Source organism: Varanus komodoensis, unplaced genomic scaffold, assembly GCF_004798865.1.
Source record: "Varanus komodoensis strain SLA01 unplaced genomic scaffold, ASM479886v1 scaffold73, whole genome shotgun sequence".
In the NCBI taxonomy this organism is placed as follows: domain Eukaryota; kingdom Metazoa; phylum Chordata; class Lepidosauria; order Squamata; family Varanidae; genus Varanus; species Varanus komodoensis.
In genome coordinates, this window is record NW_025336386.1 from 484,279 (window position 1) to 503,555 (window position 19,277).

Here is a 19,277-nt window from a genome sequence, read left to right on the forward strand (position 1 = left end):
ACGGAGAGTTACAGCAGACTGGTCCAGAGGCTGGACGCCCGCCAAAGCTCCCAGCGGTCCCTCCCAGAGCTCAGAGGGCCCTGCAGGGGACTAGCTGCAAGCCCAGAGCAGCCAGACAGACCCCGCGCTCTCCCCTGAAGGGAGCGACGGCCCTCGGGGCAGTGCGGAGGGCGGGGTGGGAGAGAACCTTGGCGACCAGGAGGAGACTCACACTTGCATGCACACACGTGGCCTTGTAATAAATGTATTGTACTTTATTACATTTTCCACTTTTAATCATCCAAGGCCTTGTATCCAAACTCTTCTTTCTGAAAGGAAATGGTTTTTAAAACATAAAAATATAAATTCTGCATATTAAAAGTGCATACAAATAAATAAAAGGCTTCGACACAGTCTCATGCACTTGCCATTAAATAAGTTAAAATCCTCCATGGTGCAAGGGTTCCACCCCAAGAGGAGACGCAGCCCCCACCCAGAGTATTCTGTAGTTTAAAAAAAACAGCAACATTCTGAGAGCAAGATCAAAGGTAGCCGGGAGGGAGGGAGGAAGCATCTGACGAGACGAACGTGCAGCTCCTCCTCGTGCGGAAGAGCGACTCGGGTCTGCGGCTCACCGATTTCGGGGCAGGGCTGAATATTCAGTTTTAACCAAAGGTGAGGCACGACTGGTGAGCAGTGCGAAAGGCATGCTCTGGGCACGGCTGGCCCTGGGGACAGATGTGGCAGCTTCAGTGGAAGGCTCCAAGAGAGCAGGACACCCGGGATCCCAGGGTGCTTGGAGAAGTTCAGCACCCAGCGTGGGGCCTTGGCTGGTTGGGGCTGCAAAGCAGCTGGACGTGCAGGCGCGCGCACACGCACGGCACGCACGCACACGGAAAGGAGTGATGGGATTGCCAGTTTGCCCTTGCTTCTGTCAAATGCAACTGCCACTGCTAATGGGGTTTTCCGGTAGGAAAAACTCTCTCATGCTTTCATCTCACCACCGATTAAAACCAAATTTCAGTTCCCTCTGCAGATAAGGCTGGCTAATGTAGCAGGCAGAATCAAAGAGAGGCTTGCCACTAACATGATTTGGACCGGCTTTTCCAAAACACGGACAACCGACACGAGGCGCTTCCACGGCGGCCAGCAAGGCACAGCACAGGCCCGAGAAAATGCGCCCGTGCAAGAGCTGCCTGGGAGCCAGCCGAGAGGCCGCTCCTCTCCTGGGTGGGCGCGCTTGGCCCCCGACTCCCAGAAGACGCCACCCTCCCTCCTCTGCTCCCAGTTCTCCCGGGCTTCAGCTGGGCAGGCAGGAGAGCACCGCCTCCCTCGGCTGGAAAGCAAGCACAAGGAGGCGCTGCAGGACCTGCTGCCGCTCCAGGCCGCCAGATGCCGGCCAGCTTCCACACGCGGTGGGACCAATCATGTTGCGGGAAACGGAAGCACTGCGAAACACAAAACGCACAGAAAAGAGACTCACAGCCTGCCCTCTTCCACGTACGTCACAGTCGTTTCTATACCCCCAGAAGTAAACCAAGAACTGCGCGAAGGAAAGACGTGTGCGCGCACACGCAGGCCCTCGGCTGCTGAAGGGACAGCGGACAGACTGCCCGCCCCGTTTCCATTCACATCAGATGCGGGCGACAAGGTAGCCTGTTGTAGCTTGTAAGAGCTGCTTGCATAGTTACCAGGAACATGCATGAGGACGGGAGCGAGGGGTCAGCGCCAGGCAAGTCACCTTCCGTGTGGGTGGGGGCAGCGGGGGAACGGCTGGCCATGCTCAACGTTTCTGCCGCAACTGAAAAGCACGGAACTGAATGCGCATCTAAACCCAATGTGCCTGGGCTATGGAAATTCGGGATCAAGCGTTCAGTTCGTTTCAATCACATGGATCCGTATCTTGAATGTCTGAGAGAGAAAGCCGAAGCAAGGTGCTTGCCGTGGTTACGAAGGGCTGTTGCAGAACCCATCCCACCTGTCCAGAGCCAGTAAGACAAGGTGTCAGGGCCTCTATGGTACAAGGCTGTGCTTACAATATGCTTGCTAATTAACCCTACCCCAAAGACAGCCTGAAGAAATGTGGCTTAACTCTCCTGCAGCTGGAAGGATGCCTGGTCTAACACTCTCTGTTTCTATGGTCACCATCCCTGGAATGGAGAGACTGAGTTAGAGAGGGCAGGCGCCCTTCCCCCACTTCCTTCCCAGGAAATTGGCCGAGCTGAGCTGCCCCCCAGCAGCAATCTGCGGGCAGCTGCCCTGGTGTCAAACACTCCTTTTTTATCTCACGCCCCCCTGCCAGGGGAGACGCGTGTCCCACCCTCTTTTTAAAGATTCCACACCGAGGATTCGAAATCTGCTCAATGCGGTGGGGGGGGGGCTTTTCCTCCTTGGTGGAACGAGGTCTGTGGGCTGCGTGAAAGCCGGAGACACGCGCTTGCATGGCATGACCAGCCAAGGGGCCCGAGCGAGGCCGCCCGGCAACTCTGGCAGGCCCACCCACTCAGTCTCTGCTCACGAGCTGCACACGGAGCGCAGCAGCTCTGCCCGCCCTGCCCAAGCCCTGCGGGGGGCACCCAGGCCCAGTGGGCATTTCATGCTCTACTGTAGTGGACACGCTGAGATCACACCACTCAGCAGAAACACCTCTCTCAGCTTCCAGAAAACGGGCTGTTCCTCCCCTGGGCAGAGCGCCTTTGGTCCTCACCGTTTCAAGAGCTGCATGTGGGGTGGGCACATGAAAACGCCTCGTTTTTGTTGCAGGAAAAGCAATGTTCTTCTACAGCAGGCAGCCTGCGAGCAGCACAGAGGGGCTGGCGGCACCTTCCACGCCATGCAGGGATCAGCAGAGGAAAATGCATCCCTGCTTCACGGGCTTGGAGGAGCACACATGGGTACCTTGGCCGCAGGGGCTGCGTGGCTGCGTGGCTCCAGCTGAGCCAGCAGGTGCTGGTCGCGGGCTCAGGGCGGTGTGCCGAGAGGCCGCAGGCCACGCGGGAGGCTGAGCCACCACTGCCAAACATGCTAAAGCGGGGACACTGAGAGAAATGTGGTCCTCCTGCATCCGCCTGGGAACATGGCCTAGGGAAGGAGCGCGCTTGCTGCTCAGAGTTGGAACGACAAAGCAGCTGCTTGCCGGAGATGCCGGGACACACCCCCGTTCCGGTGGCAGCAAGGCAAAGGAGAAGGGGGGCCGCGGAGGCAGCAGGCCCGCAAGGCAACGAGCAGGGGCTGCTGTAAGGCCCAACTGCTCAGGGGACTCCGGGGCAGCAGAAATGGCGAGGGGCGCAGCGGGGCAGGAGAGCCATCGCGGGGCTCAACCGGAGCCGTGGCAGAGGCAGCCGAGCGGCCAGGAACACTGCAAGGGGGTGAGGATGAGGAGAGCGAAGGCCCCACGCAACAGAGCAGAACCAAGCAAGCCCCCCCCCCCCAAGGTCAGAGGCTCGCTCCCCCAGCAAGGAACCTGGCAACAGGGGTGCGGCCCGCAGCGGAGAGTGGGGCGTGTGCACTTGCGTGGCAGGCAGGCATCCTTCTCCCACGCGGAGCGGAAAATGCCCCGGCTGCCCACCCGCCCTTTCCCGGGCAGAATGACACCCTCCAGTTCTCCAGACTCGTCAGCTGCTGACCGCCCCCCTGCTCTTGGCCAGGGACCCCAAAGGGCAGGGAAAATATGGCATGAACACGCAACCAGGCGGGACAGGCATTCAAAGCACACAAACAAGCAGTCCGCTGGAACGGAGGAGCGACACGCACATGGCCCCTGCGAGCACGGGCGGCCCTTCCCAGAGCCCTCGGTTTCCTCCACACCGGCCGAGCATTTACCTGAGAGACAACAACACTAATGTTGCGATATTGCCCTTTAAGAAGCCTGGGATGGGGCGGGGGGCGGGGGACCTCTCTGCAGCTCTTCTGCAGCTCATGGAGCCGGGCTGCTCGAGGCAGAGGGAAGGCGAGCAGGGGCATGGATGCAGCACGCCAGCACACCAGCCTTCCGGGGTCGTTCCCTCCAGGAGCAGCGGCCCCACCCCAACGAGGCTCCCGCACGGCTGCGACTCTGCTGGGGAGCGGCAGCGGGCGAGCAGGCAGGCCCTCTGGCGGCCCCCAGCCCACCCAGCGGCCTGCCGCCACTGCCGCAGCCTGCCGGTACTCGGTTGACGGCAGAGTTCAGGCGCCCGAAGGGCAGCGGCGTTCCTCAAGCGCGCCAGGCACATGGCCCAGAAGCGGGGCGGGGGCGCGGCTTGGCCGGCTGCAGCGGCTCACTGGGATTTGGAGGCGGCGCGTGCGGAGGAGGGTGTGCCAGGGGGGAGCTGGCGCGGGGCCTTGCCGGCCCCCGGCCTGCCGCTGCCAGCCGCCTGGGGACTGGCTTCCGGCTGGGAAGACTGGGACTTGCGGTGCGCAAGCAGAGAGTGCTTCGCGGGAGAGGCGGCCTCCTTCGCGGCAGGGCCGGTGCCCGGGGGCAGCTGCGTGCCACTCCTGCCCCCCTTCTCCGGGGACGTGCTTTTGCCGGCTGCCTTGCAGGAGCTGCCCCCCATCTTCTTGGACAGCAGGGTGGTCTTGCCCAGGTCGGCCGACCGCCGTGTCTCCTTCTGGCGCAGGGCGGACTTGAAGAAAGAGAGCCCTTTGTCGTCAGACTTGCTGTCCCGCTTCAGGCTGGAGCGGGGGCCCGTGGGGGGCGACCGGAGGCTGGCCATGGAGGAGCTGCGCACGTGCGAGCCCTCCGGCGCCCTGCCCTCCCCCCGCGACTGGCTCAGCCGCGGGGAGCTTGTCCGCGAGCCAGAGCCAGAGCCAGGGCCCGCCTTGTCAGAGCCCAGGCTCAGCTTGGAGCCCTCCCTGCTGAGGCCGCGGTCGGCTGTTCTCATCTTGCCGGCCGCAGGAACTTGCCCCCGTGCGGTGGACCCCAAGGAGTCTCTTCTTGCTGCAGTGGACGAAGCGGCGGCGGAGACGGGCCGCTGCTTCTGCTGGGCAGGGAGGGCGCCAGCCGCGTCCAGTGCCTTCAGGCCGGCCCCTTTCCGGGGCTGCCCGGAGGCGGGGGAGCCATGCCGCCTGCCTGGCCGGCCGGAATCCTGCTTGTTCTGGGTTCGGGACCCCTTTGGCAAGCTCTTAGGAGGAGGGGGCGAGGACGCAGAAGGGTGGGATGTCGGTGAATCCTGGCTAGACAGGAGGGCCCTCCCCTTCCTCTGGCTTCTGTCCGTCTGGGTGGTGTCCTCGGGGGGGAGGGCCTTCTGTGGGGAGCTGCCCCCCTTTGCTGGGGGCACCACTGCCCCACCAAAGCTGCCCCCTTCCTTGACAGGGGAGCTCTCCACCGAGTCGCTCTGATCGACGAAAGCAATGAGATTGTTGTTGTCAAACGGGTCCAAAGCGGGGCCCTTCCTGCCGGCCGGCCCGCTGGTTTGGGCACAGGAGTCTGCGCATGAGCTGGATTTCTGCTCCAGCATCTCATCCCTGAAGGCTCCCTCCATGGTGGCCAGCGGAGCCCTGCCCGTGGCCAGGGGCTCCTGGTGGCGGTGGCGGCTGACCCCGGGTTCCAGGGTGCTCCCAGGAGGCCCATTCAAGCCACCAAAGCAGGAGGCGGAGCCCTTGCCAGTGGTTGGCCCCCCAACCCGCTCCAACGCCACGGCTGAGCCGAAAGGTGGCGTGTCCCCAGAAAAGCGAGACGGCGAGCCCGAGCGGATCTGCAGCTTGGCCGACAGCGACCACGAGGGGCGCATCCCATTCTCGCCCACGGCCAATGGGCTGGTCACCGGGGATCGCGAGGACAGGCTCTGCCGCTGGACGCTCCTCACGAAGGGCCGGGTGGAAAAACCTCCTGCAGAGCAGAAACACGGGGTGCTTGGGCGCATGCTTGCCCAACGCGCGCAGCGGGCACAGCTGGCGCACGCCCCCCCCGCCCCCCACGGTGAGCCAACCCGGCCCCCCTAAGAGCAGCAGGTGCCGCGCTGGAGTCCCCCCGTTGCTCCCCGCCAGCCTTCTGCGCCGTGCTGGCCAGCCAGAGCCCTTAAGAAGCCCACGGGGCAGACTCGCCTCGGCGCCCCCGTTTCGCCCTGTGCACCCGGTCGTGCACCTGCTGCCACGCCACCCTTCACCTGCCTTACCCCAGACAGAGCGGTCCCGGCCACGGGCCCACTCCCATCAGGGCGTGGCTCTGCCCCCGAAGCTTTTCTGCCGTTCTTTCCTGCCCTCTGCCCACCTCCACCCCTCCATCGCAGTCACCCAGTGCTGGCCGGAAGGAGCACCAGAGGGGCGACCCCAGCCCCACCTCGCCCCACTGCCGGACAGGACCCACGGGCCCAGTCCTTCTGACGTGCCACCAGAGATGCTCCCCACCAGCGAGACCCAGAGCCAGCAGCTGGGAGCAGCTGGGCCCTCACAAACTCCTGCTGACCACCGCCCCACGCCCAGACACAACGGGGACTGAAGGGGCGGGCCAGAGTGCCTGAGCCCAGGGGACGCTCCCAACAGAAGCAGCAGATTCCCCTGCAGGTTCAGTGGGACTCCTCATGAGAAGACTTTTCAGAAGCTGCACCTGGAACAGTTCCGACAGATGGCCTCTGCTTCCAAGCAAAATAAATAAGAATTGCTGGAAACGAGGCCAGCGGACCTTCTTGCAGGCACCTCGCCTCATCTCGCCCCCCCCCCCCCCCCGGTGAGGAGTTCCCCTGGCCCGAGCTCTGCCTGTCCTCCTGCCTGCCCCTTGCCTGCCGCACTGCCCAGGGCCCAGCTGTTGTCCCCCAGCCAGGGGAACCGTGCCTTCCCGCCAGACCCAGCTGCTGGGCAGTGGAATGCCTTGGCCCTGGAGGCTTGGATTCGGACACACTCCTCTGCCGCCACTCCCAAACTGTGGAATGCATTCCGACTGGAATGGCAATCAATCCCCTCTATTTCTGCTTCCAGGAAAGCTGCCAAGGCAAATCTTTTTCATTTAGCCTTTCAAAGTGCCCGTTAGTGATTTTAGTTTTTAGGTACAGCTGTCTGTTTCCTTTTGAATGTTGCACTCTGCAGGAGCCTCTGGCAGAATGGCAACATAAAATATGAAAAATATTGGGGGAAAAACAAAAGTGAATTCTCTCCATTCCACTTCCTTGGGTGGCTCCCTTGAATTCCACATTACGAAAATGGGAGAAAGTCTCACCCACCTTTTCCTCACCCTGTATAATTTTATGCATCTCTGTCATATTCCCCTTTGCTACAAACAAGGCTTTTTATAGGCAAGAAATCAGAAAATGCCCAAGCAGCAACTCCTAGTTGACAGCAACAGCCCAAACACGCATGCTTAAAGGGGTGCCTGCCCCAAACATGCTCCATGCTCCAAGGCCCTCGGAAAAGCGACGAGGCGCTCCTTGGCAGACACAGGAGAGCTGCCTGCGCAGAAGGCAAGCAATTCCCCACTGGCCTCCCAGTCTCCCGAAAAACCATGCCCAGTCCAGCAGGGAGGGCCTACCTCTGTTGGGGGACTTTAGAGGCGGCAAAGGCCAAGACAGAGAATGAGCCATCCCTGGAGCTGGGGACGCCTCTCCGGCCGGCTCCTGCCCGCCCCGAGACGTGTCCGCCCTGAGCCACGCAGCAGGAAAGGGTGGCCTGAAAGAGCCCTCCTTCCCACCCCAGGGGAAGAAGCAGGAAACGGGGGGCCGAGCCATTTCCCCCAGGGCTCACAGAGGAGGAGTGGGAGCATCCAGCACCTCTGCTCAGGTAAGAGAGGGCCCCGCCCCGGCCGCTCATCCCGAATGCAGCAGATTCACAGAGAGCAGACCAAGGGCACCCCGGCACCCCACGCACCGTCATCCTCGCTCCTTTCGCCCATCAGCTCCACCGATTCTGAGAGAGAAGCCAGTGACGTGCGCCTGGAGGAGGCCGCAGAGGCGATGCTGGGCTGCCTGCTGCCCGGCAGCCGACTCACCCAGTGCTCCCCGAGGGAGGAGCTCGTGGAACCTGCAGGAGAAGGAGCTGTGGTCAGGCAGGTGGGGCAGGCACACTCCGGGCCACGGACCGGGCGGCGTAGGCACCGGAGCCCAAAAGCGCCATACTGGGTCAGGCCAAGCGTCCGCCTGGTCCTCCTCTCCATTCACACGGCGACGACCAGCCACCCACAGAAGACCCACAAGGGAGGCGTGGGTAGAAGGGCCTGCCTGCCCACCCTTACTCACCTTTTCTGAGCTAAACAAGCCCAGGTACTGCAGCCTTTCCTCCTAAAGGCCCCTTCATGTTTCAGCCGCCCCTGCCAGCCCCTTCCCCCTTCTCCAACCTACTCTCTGTGTGCACTGATGTTGGGCACGTGGCCCCGCTGCAGATTTGCACAAGGGATGCGGGACCTTGGCAGTTCTATTTTCCACTCCGTCCCTGATTATACCTAACGTGGTGCTTGCTTTTTTCATGGCAGCCACACATCAGGCTGGCACTGTGAGCTGCCCATGCCAAGCCCCCGACCTTGCGCTTCATGGTCCCCAGGGGCTCTGATCCCCCCAGCTGACACCTGAAGGCCTTTTGCCTTTTGCCCCACTTCGCACAGCTCCTGCTGAACCACGTTTGTCCTAACAACTCAGCTTAGCTTCAGCAAAGCTTTTGACAAAGTGCCCCACCTCATCCAGGTTAGCAGACTGACTGAAGGTGGGCTGAATGGAACAACTGGGAGGCGTGTCCACAGCTGGCTCCAGGTTCAGACCCAAAGAGGGCTCATCAGCGGCACCTTCACCAACTGGGGAGAGGCAACAAGTGGGGTGCCACAGAGCTCCGTCCTGGGCCCAGTGCTCCTCAACATTTTCATCAATGACTCGGTGAGGAAACGATTCCCAGATCTACAGATGGCACAGAACTGGATGGGGGAGCTAATACCCTGGAAGACAGAAAGAGACCCAGGGTCCCCTGGATGGGTTGCATCTCAGCTCGGATGGCTTCCTGGGCCAGAGTCAAAGAGGGAAAGGAGCCTAGCAAGCACAGGCAAGTTGGGTTCCTGGCTCAGCACCCCACTAGTCACAAGGCAGACCCCAAGTGGCATCGCTGTTCACGCCCCTCCATGGGAGGACTTGCCATGTATCTCCACGCTCTGCTTGCTGCTCTTTCATCTGTTACTAGTCTGCCAGCGGATCTCTCTGCTTGTTGCGTGGCTGCTAAACTTGCTCTGGCATCTCTGGTGAAGGACCTTGTCAAAAGCCTTTTGGAAAACCAGCCAGACTATGTCCATCAGGTCACCCATTCTTACATTTGTTGACACTGAAAACATTCTAAGAATTCCCGGCCTTGATGTTCTTAGCAACACACTCAATAGGCTGAGGAGCATGAAATCAGGGCTGTCTGATGGGATCAAACAAACGTCGATGCATTTGTCCATGTCAAAAAGTGTGGCTGGCCATGTCCAAAACCCATCTGAGTGAGGACTGAGGGCAAAGGAGAGGCAGGAAAACCCACCGTGAGCCTGCAAGTCGGTGCCGCGACTGGGGCCTGTTTCACAAACGATAAACATAATGGGCCGGCCAACTTGCTCTGACGTTTGCTTACCAACTTAAGTCCCAGCTGAGAAGCTCAACAGGGGGTGGGGGGGATCAGGGAGAAGAAACGGTCCCTGCCTACCATCTCCTCCTCCTCTAATTCCCACAGTGCTGGAACATTCACCTGCCACAGAGCTGTTCGCTGACCAGGCAGGGATGGCTGTCCGCCTCTGATAGAAGAGGATGTACGCCGTCTGCTTGCACACTTCGTTTTCCGGCAGCTGCTGCACGTCACTGTCGTCGAAGCAGTACCAGAGGCCGTCGACGGAGTTCTTGCAGTAGGCTGCGGGAGAGTGGCTGGGTCGGGGGCCAGCCAGGGGGGGCCATGGCTCCCCTGTGCCCACGTCTCCCCCGAGGGAGTGGGAGAGGGTGCCGGGCCGCGGGAGAGCCGAGCGGCGGCAGGCAGGACCATGCCACGAGGGAAACGGCTGCGGCTTCCGCGGCCCCCACGCCCAGCGGCTCCCGGCACTCGGAGGGCCCCCCCCCCCCGGCCATGGGGCAGTGCTGAGCAGCAGCCCAGCCCAGTCACCTGTGTAGTGCCCGCCCTGCATGGTGCCGTGGTGGTTGCACACGGCGTACAGGTCGTAGATGAAGTCCTCCGGGCCCCTCCCCAGGCCGTAGGGGCGCCTCCACGGGGACCAGTGCGATGGCAGGCTCCAGCTGCTCTGGCTGCGCTTGACGACATGTGGTGTCATGTCCAGCCCCATCAGCGGGAAGCGGACCATGTTCTGCAGCTTTGTCCTCCTGTCTCCCTCCTGTTGGGAGAAGGCGGCTGGCCCAGGCTCCACGGCATCGCCCGGACGGCGCACGCTTCCTGCAGCTGGGAGGCCGGCCCAGCTCTCCCGCCCATGCCATGCCCTGGGCCGTCTGGGCAGGGCACGAGGGCAGCCGCCGGCCCCGGGGCCTCAGGGGCTTCCGGCACCAGGGCAAGTTCCACCCGCTTTCTGGGGGAGAACACTACGGCATGGAAGCTGCTTGCGCAATGCTCCTCTGGCCACGGCTGGACCCCGGAGCACGCGCCCTCCTGCCTCCCCTCTGCCCACCTGCCGGAAACGCTTCAGGTGGATGATGAGGACATCAGGCAAGGTCCAGAGGCCGAGTGTGATGCTTCCTTGCTGCAGCTGCTTGCAGTGGGGGCAGCGCCAGGCGTCGTCCGGGGCCAGCTGCACGCAGAGGCAGGCCAGCACCCTCAGCATGCTGCCTAGGGGAGGCCAGTCCCCAAGACGCGGAGGCGGCACAGCGAGCCCGCCCCCCAGGCCATGCCGCACCCCCACAGGGCCACGCCTCCGTCGCGCCCGAGGCCACGCTGCCCAGTCCCCCGCCTCCTACGATCTCGACGCAGGAGCCGACACGGGAGGCACCTCTGTGCAGCCCCCACTGGTGTGGGCCTGGACGGCGTGGGCCTGCCCTGCTGGGAGGCCCGAGAGGAGCAGCCAGCCCCCAAGCCCCCCGGGAGCACGAGGCCCAACGTGCAGCTCCGGCAGGCCTACCTGCTCCTCCTTGGTGTACAGCTGGAAGCACTGTGAGAGGGTGCAGGACTGAGGCTGGTGGTGCAGCTCCCTCTGCTGGCGGACGCTCTCGGCGTCCGGGACGTACTCGTCCTCTGCGCTGATGAACAGGCTGCAACACGGAAGCGCGCACTCACTTCCTGCCCCAGGGCTGGTGGCTCCCGGCAGCACTCGGGGCAAGTGAGGCTGGGCAGCCCCCTCGGAGGCTGGAGGGAGCACGCCCTGGGAGATCGCCCGGCCTCCAACCCACGTCAAAGCCGGGAAGGCATGGCTCCAGCGAACCCCGTCTGCCCAGGAATCAAACGGGGGCGGCGGGGAGCCAGGCTGGACAAGGGCGCCTCGGGCCACAGCGGGACAACTGGCTGCACGCTCAGGCCGGACCGTTACTCACTACTCCCTGGTTTCCTTGTCCCACTCGACGACCAGCTTCACATGAGGGGTCCCGCCTTGGCCACATGACTTCAGGGCTCTGCAAAGGAAACACCAAGCTCGCCACACAGACCCTGGACACGGCGCAACCTGCAGGGAGAACCTCACCAGACGGAGCGGGGCCCCGAAGCTTGCTTGCCCCGTCAGGCGGTGCCACCCTAGGCCAAGTACGAAAGGCACCGGCAGCCAGTTCGAAGCAGCAGCCACCCTTATTCCCTCCCATCAGACAGGCAGCATTCCAGGCAGAGCTGGAGCGTGGCAGGGCAGCCGCCACGTCTCCTGTCCTCCCAAGAAGATGCCAGCCGCGGAGGGTCCCGGCAGCAGCCCCACTGTGCCTGGAAACCTGGAGAGGCACGCCATGAGCTCCGGCACTGGGTGCCCTGCAGAAGCGCCACACACTAACCAGCAGGTGGCGCAAGCTCCCGCTCAGCAGGCCTGAGAATCCATTCCCCGCTGTGCTCACCAACAAGCAGCCCCGCCAGTGGCAAAGGAAACCCTGCTCACCGTTCCACCATCAAGTGGCAGAGGGGCCGCTCCTCTTGAGGTAACAGGTACGTTATTCCCACCGCACTGACTACTCGCAGGCTGAATGGGCAAACCTACGTTGAATAGCAGATGAGAGGTCAACAGGGTCAGACCGAGCCCACTCTGAAAAGGCAGGGGGCGCTCTCTGCAGGAGGGGAGCAGTGGGGGGCCCCCCTGCTGGACACAGCTCCCGCCTCGCCCGCAGGCGCCACCACGAGCGCCTGGCAGTCAGCAGGAGCAAGTGCGAGCCAGAGCCTCATCTGCCAGGCAGCCTCCTTCCCCTTGGTCCTCCCCACTGCGAAAAGCAGCACTGGCCGCAGGCAGCTCCTTCAGTGACGGGGCCCTGCTTTCTCTTGCCTTCTATACTGCGGTGAGCTTGGCTCCTCCTTCGGATTTGCTCCCTGCATGTGGGGCCCACGGGGTGCAGCTCCAGGTCCCCCTACCTGAACACAGGCCGTGGGTCGCAGAAAACATTTCATCTTCTCCAAGATCTCCTTCTGCAGCAGGTCCCAAGGAATTGCCTTCTCTAAGTGCAACACGAAAGGGTGGCCAAGTCTGGAATGGGAAACGAGAGTAGCGACATAGCTGGACGCTGCTGGCACCGGGTCCATCGCAAGCCACCAAAAGGGGCTGCAGAGTCCCAGGCCCAGGAAGCCAGATCTGACGCAATGCCGGCACTGCCAAGGGGGGTGTCGGAAGGAGCAGTTTTCCAATGACTGGGCCAGGCTGGGAGTCCATCTAAAGCACAGTCCTATAAACATCTGCCCACTGGATTCAATTCTGCGTACTCCCATGAAATGAGGCACAGGATCGCAGCCTTAGCATTTTGGATCTATTTAGCCAACAAAATGACACAGTAAGGCACAATAATTTCACATGCCATATAAATGCCTCTTTGTACTAAATGTTTTTGAATTGGCAAAAACAAAACAAAAAAGTAACAGGCATTTACCTGTGGTTTAATTGTTGCATTCCAATAAAATCAAAGTTATTTTGAGATTAATTTTATTGGAATACTTCCAAAATCTTAAAACATGACATAACAACAGATATATCCCTGTATTGTTTGACTTTTACAGAAAAAAATAAAGGTAATGAAAAGTGTAAACACCCTAATTCGACACATCCAAAGAGTGCTGTCTTCATAAAGTATCCATGTGTACATACAAACATTTGCTTCCTGGGAGCATTCATTACTGCTCTGAATGCTGCCTGGCGAGGGTGCCTAGCTGTGCCGCCGAGTCTTCCGCACACGTGTGCCTTTGTCGGAACAGGCTACTCCCAGCGCACAGCAGCACTTGCTGCCGCCCCTCCAGCCGGACTTCTGCACATCTGCACAGCAGCCAAGCGCCCCCGCCCCGCCCCGCCCCCCCCGGGTGGCCTTCCCTGGAGAGGAGGGCCTGGCCGGCCCAGCATGTCTCAGCCCCCTCACTGCCCCATGGCCCCACCTGCGGAAGGGCTGTAAGAGCCAGGGCCCCAGGGGAGCCACCCGCTTGCCGTGGGCCCCAGAGCAAAGCACTGTGCTTGGACCTGACAGTGCCCAGGAGCCCAGGCCAGGGCCCCTCCGCACAGCATCTGTCCCGCTGCTTGTGGGCCTGGGCCGGCCGTCTGGGGGCGTCATTCTGGCCGCAGCCTGGCCTCCCCTTAGGACTTCTTTCCCAGGGAGATGCACACGGCCAGCTCCGAGTTTTTTTGTGGAAAGGCAGGTGCTTTTCTGTGTTAATGATTTACTTCTGGGAGCCGCATCTTGGCGGGTTGGTTAATTCTGTCCCGTTAAATTGCCTTTTTCCTGCTTGCAGACAAGGCCTATACGGTGCAATTACCCTGCAGGGCAGGAGCGGCCCCAACCACATCCACCCGAAGGCTCCCTGACCAGGCCGCCAATGGGGGCCCAGCACTGGATCCAATATTCCGGATGCAGCCTGGCAGTGCAGAACCACCCCTTCTCCAGCACCACCGTTCTCCTGCTGACGCAGCCTAAGACTGCGTTAGCCTTTTCGGCAGCTGCATCACCCGACCGGCTCAATTAGCTTGTCATCAAACAGGGCACCTGGACCCTTTTCCTTAAGGATCTTCCTTATCCTAGAAACGTGCCTTTTATTATCTTTGTCCCTAAGTGCAGGCCTTTGCATTTATCGCTGCTGCACTCCTTAGTGGCTCCAGCCTGTGAAGATGGCTTGAAAACCTGCTTCTGTCTTCCACTGGATTAGTGTCCCACCCAAGTTTGAGTCATCTGCAGATCTGACAGCATCCTTGCTACTCCCTCCTCCAAGTTAGTTCCAAAAATCTTTATGAATGAGACCCCACAGCTATGCTCCTTGGATAAGGCAGCTCATTCCCCTTCCCTCCTCCACAGAAGATTGGAAATAGATCCAGGATAAGCCAGACTCTGTCTCTCTTACACACGTACTCCAAATTGAAAGGCAGCCTGACTTATTTCACTTAAACCAAGTCCAAGCATGATACAGGATTCCTCCCGCCCACCCATGTGTTCCCAAACCCCTCCCACAGTGCCTTGCAACTGCAGCGGAAGCTGCCCCTGCCCTGCCCTGCCCTGCCCTGCAGGAGAAGCCTATTTTCTGGCCAGGGCAGCCTCAAGGGCCAATGCAGAAGCATGGGAGACATCAACAAGACGCTGGAAGCGAGGAAGCCAGCAACTCTGCCTCAGACTGAGCCCAGAACCAGGAAGGGGCCTGGGTGGAATGCCAGGCTCGACTCGTAGCCAAGCCAGCAGAATTCAGATTTTGATCCCCAGAAGTACAGGGCTCAGCCACGGCCACTTGAAGCGTACAAGCCATGGATGCGGCTCGGGCTTGTCATCTGCAAAGATGTTTCTGAGTGTATCCCTAATTCGGTGGCTCATCAGTTAAGGCTACTTCACCTGAATAACCCCAGGATGTCTTCTGCTGTTCTTACTGTTTTAAAGCAAAAGGAGAACAAGCATAAAAGGACTCAGTGCAGCATCCAAAAGCAATATTCGGGCCTGTCCGTTCCGTTGCCAGAATGGCGCCGCTGAAGGGCTCCCAAGCACAGAGGGAGGCCCCCAGCCATGCTCACCTCTTGCCCTGCTGCCCCGTGCAGGCTCGGTTGCACACCAGCACCACGATCTTGTCGCCCGCTCCTGCCGCTGCCCTGCAGGTGGCGCTCTCCAGCCTCCCCGGGGGGTGAGGAGGCGCCCTGTGGGGGTCGACCCCATACTTCAACTGATTCAGATTAGCATTTGCCAGGACCCCTAAAACGGGAAAATACCCTCATTGCCACTCCTTCCAAAGACCCCCGAAGCAGCACGCTGATGCAGCCCACCCGGCCCCCGAGAGAGGCAGTCCCACCAGCTCAGCAGGCGCCAAAATAGGTCTTTGGGGGTGGGTTTCTGCTATATGCTGGGCAGAAAGGGACCGAGTAACCCTGGGAGAGGGGTGGCCAGGGGAGGAAAGCGCAGAAAGCCACACGATTCTTCCCCTTTTCCTGCCCCCCACCCCCGCCAGCTGGGCCCTGGGAAAGAGAAGGCTGGAGGCAGAGGAAGAAAAGCTGGCACAACAGGACACGCTGCCCCAGACCACCGAAATCAGGTCCACCCAACTCACCCCGCTGGCTCAAGCTCCCCTCAGGCCAGAAGACGTCCGGCGTCTCGAAGGCAAAGATGGAGTCACTCTCTTGCACTGTGTCGAGGTCATCCAAGTCAGAGAAAGAGCGGTGGAACCCGTCATAGTACATCTCTGTGAGCACAATCTGAGGAAGGCCGGAGTGTCACGGCGCCCACACAGCCTCATGCCGGCCCGGCCGGCCCGGCGCAGGCCACACCTTGGTCACATGCAGCCCCACCAGCCCCGGGGCAAAGGGCCAGGACAGCAGGGAGAAGCTGGGAGAGGCAACGGTCAGGCCTGGCTCCCACACACCCCACCTGTGGCGGGGGCCCTGCTCAGCAGCTCGGATTTGGCCCTCTCTCTGCAGAGCCCTCTGCCGTCTGGCTTTGCTGCCTGTTCTTTGGGCCAGCAGGGCCTCCCGGTGGGCTCAGCTTGCCCCCCTGGGGCGCCTGCAGTCACGAACTCACCAGCCCCAGCCCAGCAGAAAGCTGGAGGCAGGGAGGCCAGCCTCGGTTGCTCTCTCCGGGGTCTCTGCCGGTCGGCTCAGGAGACCCGCCCAGGCCCCCAGTGCGGTGGGAGAGAGCCAGGGAGCAAGAATGTTCTCCAGCCCACATCCTCCATCACCCTGCACGATGCTGCACTCCTCTTTCACGGCCCTCCGTGCTTGCGTTTTTCTAAAAGAAGCCGCTCCAAATGCTGCAACCCTTCCTTGCAGGAAGTCGCTTTGCCCCCTTGATCACCTTGGCTGCCCCCTTTAGCTCTATAAAATCTGGCCTTGAGATGCAGTGACCACAGTACGGTCACCCTGCAGATTTCCTTATGAACATTAAGATGTTGGCCGTTTCCTCTCCTCTCCTTCCTCATAGTCTCTGGCATGAAGTTTGCCTTTGTCAGAGCTGCCACAGGCTTAGATGTGGAGACCTCCCCATGGAAAGGACAGGCTCTCCCGGAAAATTAGGTTCCAAGAAGCCTCGCAACGGGCTCTGTCCGAGGAGGTGGGGAAGAGGGGGCTGCCCCAGCAGGCACTCCCCCGCCCCCCGCCCCCGCCCCAGCGGTCTCCACGCACATCAGCTGCCTTTCCCAGGCCATGCAGCCCTACGTTCCCTTGCTTGCGTGGCCGCCAGACAGTGTGGCAGGGCAGGCGCAGCTTGGCTGTGAGAAGCAGGATCTGCTTACCTGTTTTGTAGGAATTTTTGTTTCCCGGGCCACGGCCTCTCTCAGCCTGGCCACGGTTCCCGACAGAGGCACGGCCACCCCAATGCGCATGCAGTGCGAGCACTTCCCTCGGTACACCACCGTGACGTACAGCGGCCTGCGGAGGGACAAGTGCGCTGTTGCCAGCAGGCCCCGCCCCCTTGGTGGAGAACCAGCCCGGCGCATGCCAGCGCCACCAGTGCAGGGCCGGCTCAGCTGTCGGTCCCCGCCGGGGGCTGAGGACAGACTGTGTGCTCGGCGCAAGGGCGGAACTCCCCAGGGCCTGGCCGGCGCCTGTGCTCCTTCCCCACCTCTGCAGTGAGAACCTCCTTTCCCCAGAATCCGCCCACGGGAAGGCCGCAAGCCCCTCGGGCTCCATCCAGACAAGCCGCCGCCTGTTCCAGATTCAGCCTGACTAGGCGGGAGCACAGAAGGCGGTCGTTGCGCAGGCTCCCCCTCCTCTCCCGCCACCCTCATGGCACAGAGCCGTGCCGGCCCTGGCGGGGCCACAGGCTGCTGCCCTGGGCCCAGCAACGGTGCTCGCAACTGACACGCACGTTCCCTTGAGCCCACGTGAGACCCCAGTCCTCAGGCAGCGCCACCAGCAGAAACCCTACTAAGCAACCCTCTTTCTTTGGCCTTCCTCAGGCTCCGCCGAAAAAGGGGGGGCTTCCTGAGTCTGGCAGAACGCCCCCCCCCCCGGTCAGGCTCCCCTCTGCAAGCCAAAGGAGGTTGCTGGGGCAGAAGGCGCCCGCCCCGCCCCGCCCTCCAGTCCAGGCAGGCGTTACAGGCTTCGTCTTCATGAGTTCGTGAAGACACAGGTGGACACTGGCACAGCGGCCTCTTTCGCCCCAGGGCACACACATGTGCGCACACGTACCGTGTGTGAGGCAGGGGGATCGGCAGCGAGATGCACAGGAACGGATCAAAGGTGTTGCTCTGCTTCTGGCAATGAGGACACGTCAGGGAGGACCTGCCAAACACACACGCACGCACGACTCGCTGGGCTGGGACGGCGCCTGCAGGGCCTTCCCCACAAAGGGCCGAGGCCCCATGACCTCGTCATTAGGGCAGCCTCTTCACTCTGCCACCCGCTCCCCTCCCACAGAGCACAAGATCCAAGCGCACTCTTCACGAACCCAGCAGCCAGGCGACAGACGGCACCCTCCAAACAGGCCCATGAAGCTGTCCAGGGTCTAACCTCACACCTGGCTTTAGTGTGCGGAGGATTTTGTTTTCTATGGAGTGGCATTTAACTGTGGGGATTCCAGGTGCATTCTGAAATGGTACACCTGAGAAACGGTTCACCGCCCCACCCGCTGCTGCACAAGCCAGGCCTCGAGGCCACTCTGGAGAACAGCCCGCGGCCCGATTTCCCAACTCACAAGGCCCAGGCAGAGGGGTGAGCCAAGAGCCAAAGTAGACGTGCCCCCCAGGAGGAGGAGGAAGCCCCCAGGAGACCGCCTCCCATTGTGCTAGCAGCCCCCCCGTGGCGTGTCACCAGGGTCAGGCAAAACCGCTGTGGCCAAGGAACGCGGTACCTGTACTGGGCCTGAAAGAGCTCCTGGACAAAAGTGCTGTTTATCGAAAACGCCGACCCATCGAGCAAGACATCCTCCTCCAGCGGCGGCTGAAAGAGACTGGCACGTCAGAGGGTGGTGCTCGGTGTGTGCCCAAGAGGAGGGCCGAGCCCACGCCCGCAGAGGGGAAGCACGAAGCACGGCTGCCAGGGCCCGGGCTGCCTCCGGCCCGCTCCCCCCACGGCATGCCAAGTGCCACCCCCCGAGGGTGCCCTGGCCTCGCAGCTTGCCGCAACCCCGTGCCCGTGCGGGCGCCACCCTGGGGAGCGCTGCGCCACCTTGGCAGCTGCCACGCACCGTGCCCGACGCGGGCAGGGCGCCCCCCGGGCAGGGGGCCGCGCATACCTTCAGCAAGGGCCGGCCGTTGTTCTTCATGCTGTTGTGCAGGTCCTCGTGGACGCGGTCCAGCAGCCAGAGCAGGAACTCCTGGGCGTCGTGCTGTGAGCTGCCGCGGTACTGCGTGGCGTTCTTGGAAACGATGCTCTGCGGAAAGCGGCGGGGTCTGAGCGGGGGCCACGGGCTGGGAGACCCTGCGCCTCCTGCCAGCCCGCCTCTCTGGGGTTGGTGGCCAGGGCTGCCCTGGCCACGCAGGGGGTGGCCCCCGCTGCTGGCCGGCACCCACAGGAAGCACTGAACACCAGCTGGGCAGACACGGGCCCCACTGGGAGCACCGTGCCCAGGCAGCTTCCCCTCATCGAGCTGGCCAGGCCGGAGGAGGAGCCGCCCACAGCCCACCAACCCCCGACGAGCCGGTTGCGGGGAGGGCTGCCCCACACAGCACGCCTCCAAACTCCCCAGGCCAGGAACGCAGCCTCCGCCTCTCTGGGAGAGCTCCCAGCCCAGCATGCTTTGCTCCGCAATAACGGCTGGGCAGGCGCGGACCTGCCGCATGGCCTGGCAAGCACACACGGGCTGGTCTCTGCACAGAAGTCAAAACACCAGCGACTGCGCTCCTTTTCGTTCCCTTACAACATGTGTTGCTATCTACGGATTTCATTT

At 61.8% G+C, this 19,277-nt stretch overlaps 1 protein-coding gene across 2 annotated transcripts; it reads right to left on the reverse strand.

Moving 5' to 3' along the window:
* Positions 1-231: 231 nt before the first annotated feature.
* On the reverse strand, positions 232-18,757 carry USP31 (ubiquitin specific peptidase 31). 2 transcript variants are annotated; one of them, XM_044452588.1, is made up of 16 exons: positions 18,624-18,757; positions 18,240-18,328; positions 17,579-17,671; positions 16,681-16,816; positions 15,505-15,649; positions 14,978-15,152; positions 12,364-12,475; positions 11,900-11,994; positions 11,358-11,435; positions 10,949-11,078; positions 10,502-10,621; positions 9,988-10,213; positions 9,583-9,741; positions 7,753-7,905; positions 3,802-5,785; positions 232-308 (listed from the first exon to the last, which is right to left on the reverse strand). In XM_044452588.1, the coding sequence occupies exons 1-15, from the start codon at positions 18,651-18,653 to the stop codon at positions 4,236-4,238; spliced, it is 3,291 nt and encodes a 1,096-aa protein (XP_044308523.1). In that variant the 5' UTR covers positions 18,654-18,757; the 3' UTR covers positions 232-308; positions 3,802-4,235. The 2 variants fall into 2 exon arrangements, with proteins under 2 accessions (XP_044308523.1, XP_044308522.1); XM_044452587.1 differs by having other exon boundaries at positions 2,610-5,785.
* Positions 18,758-19,277: the final 520 nt, after the last annotated feature.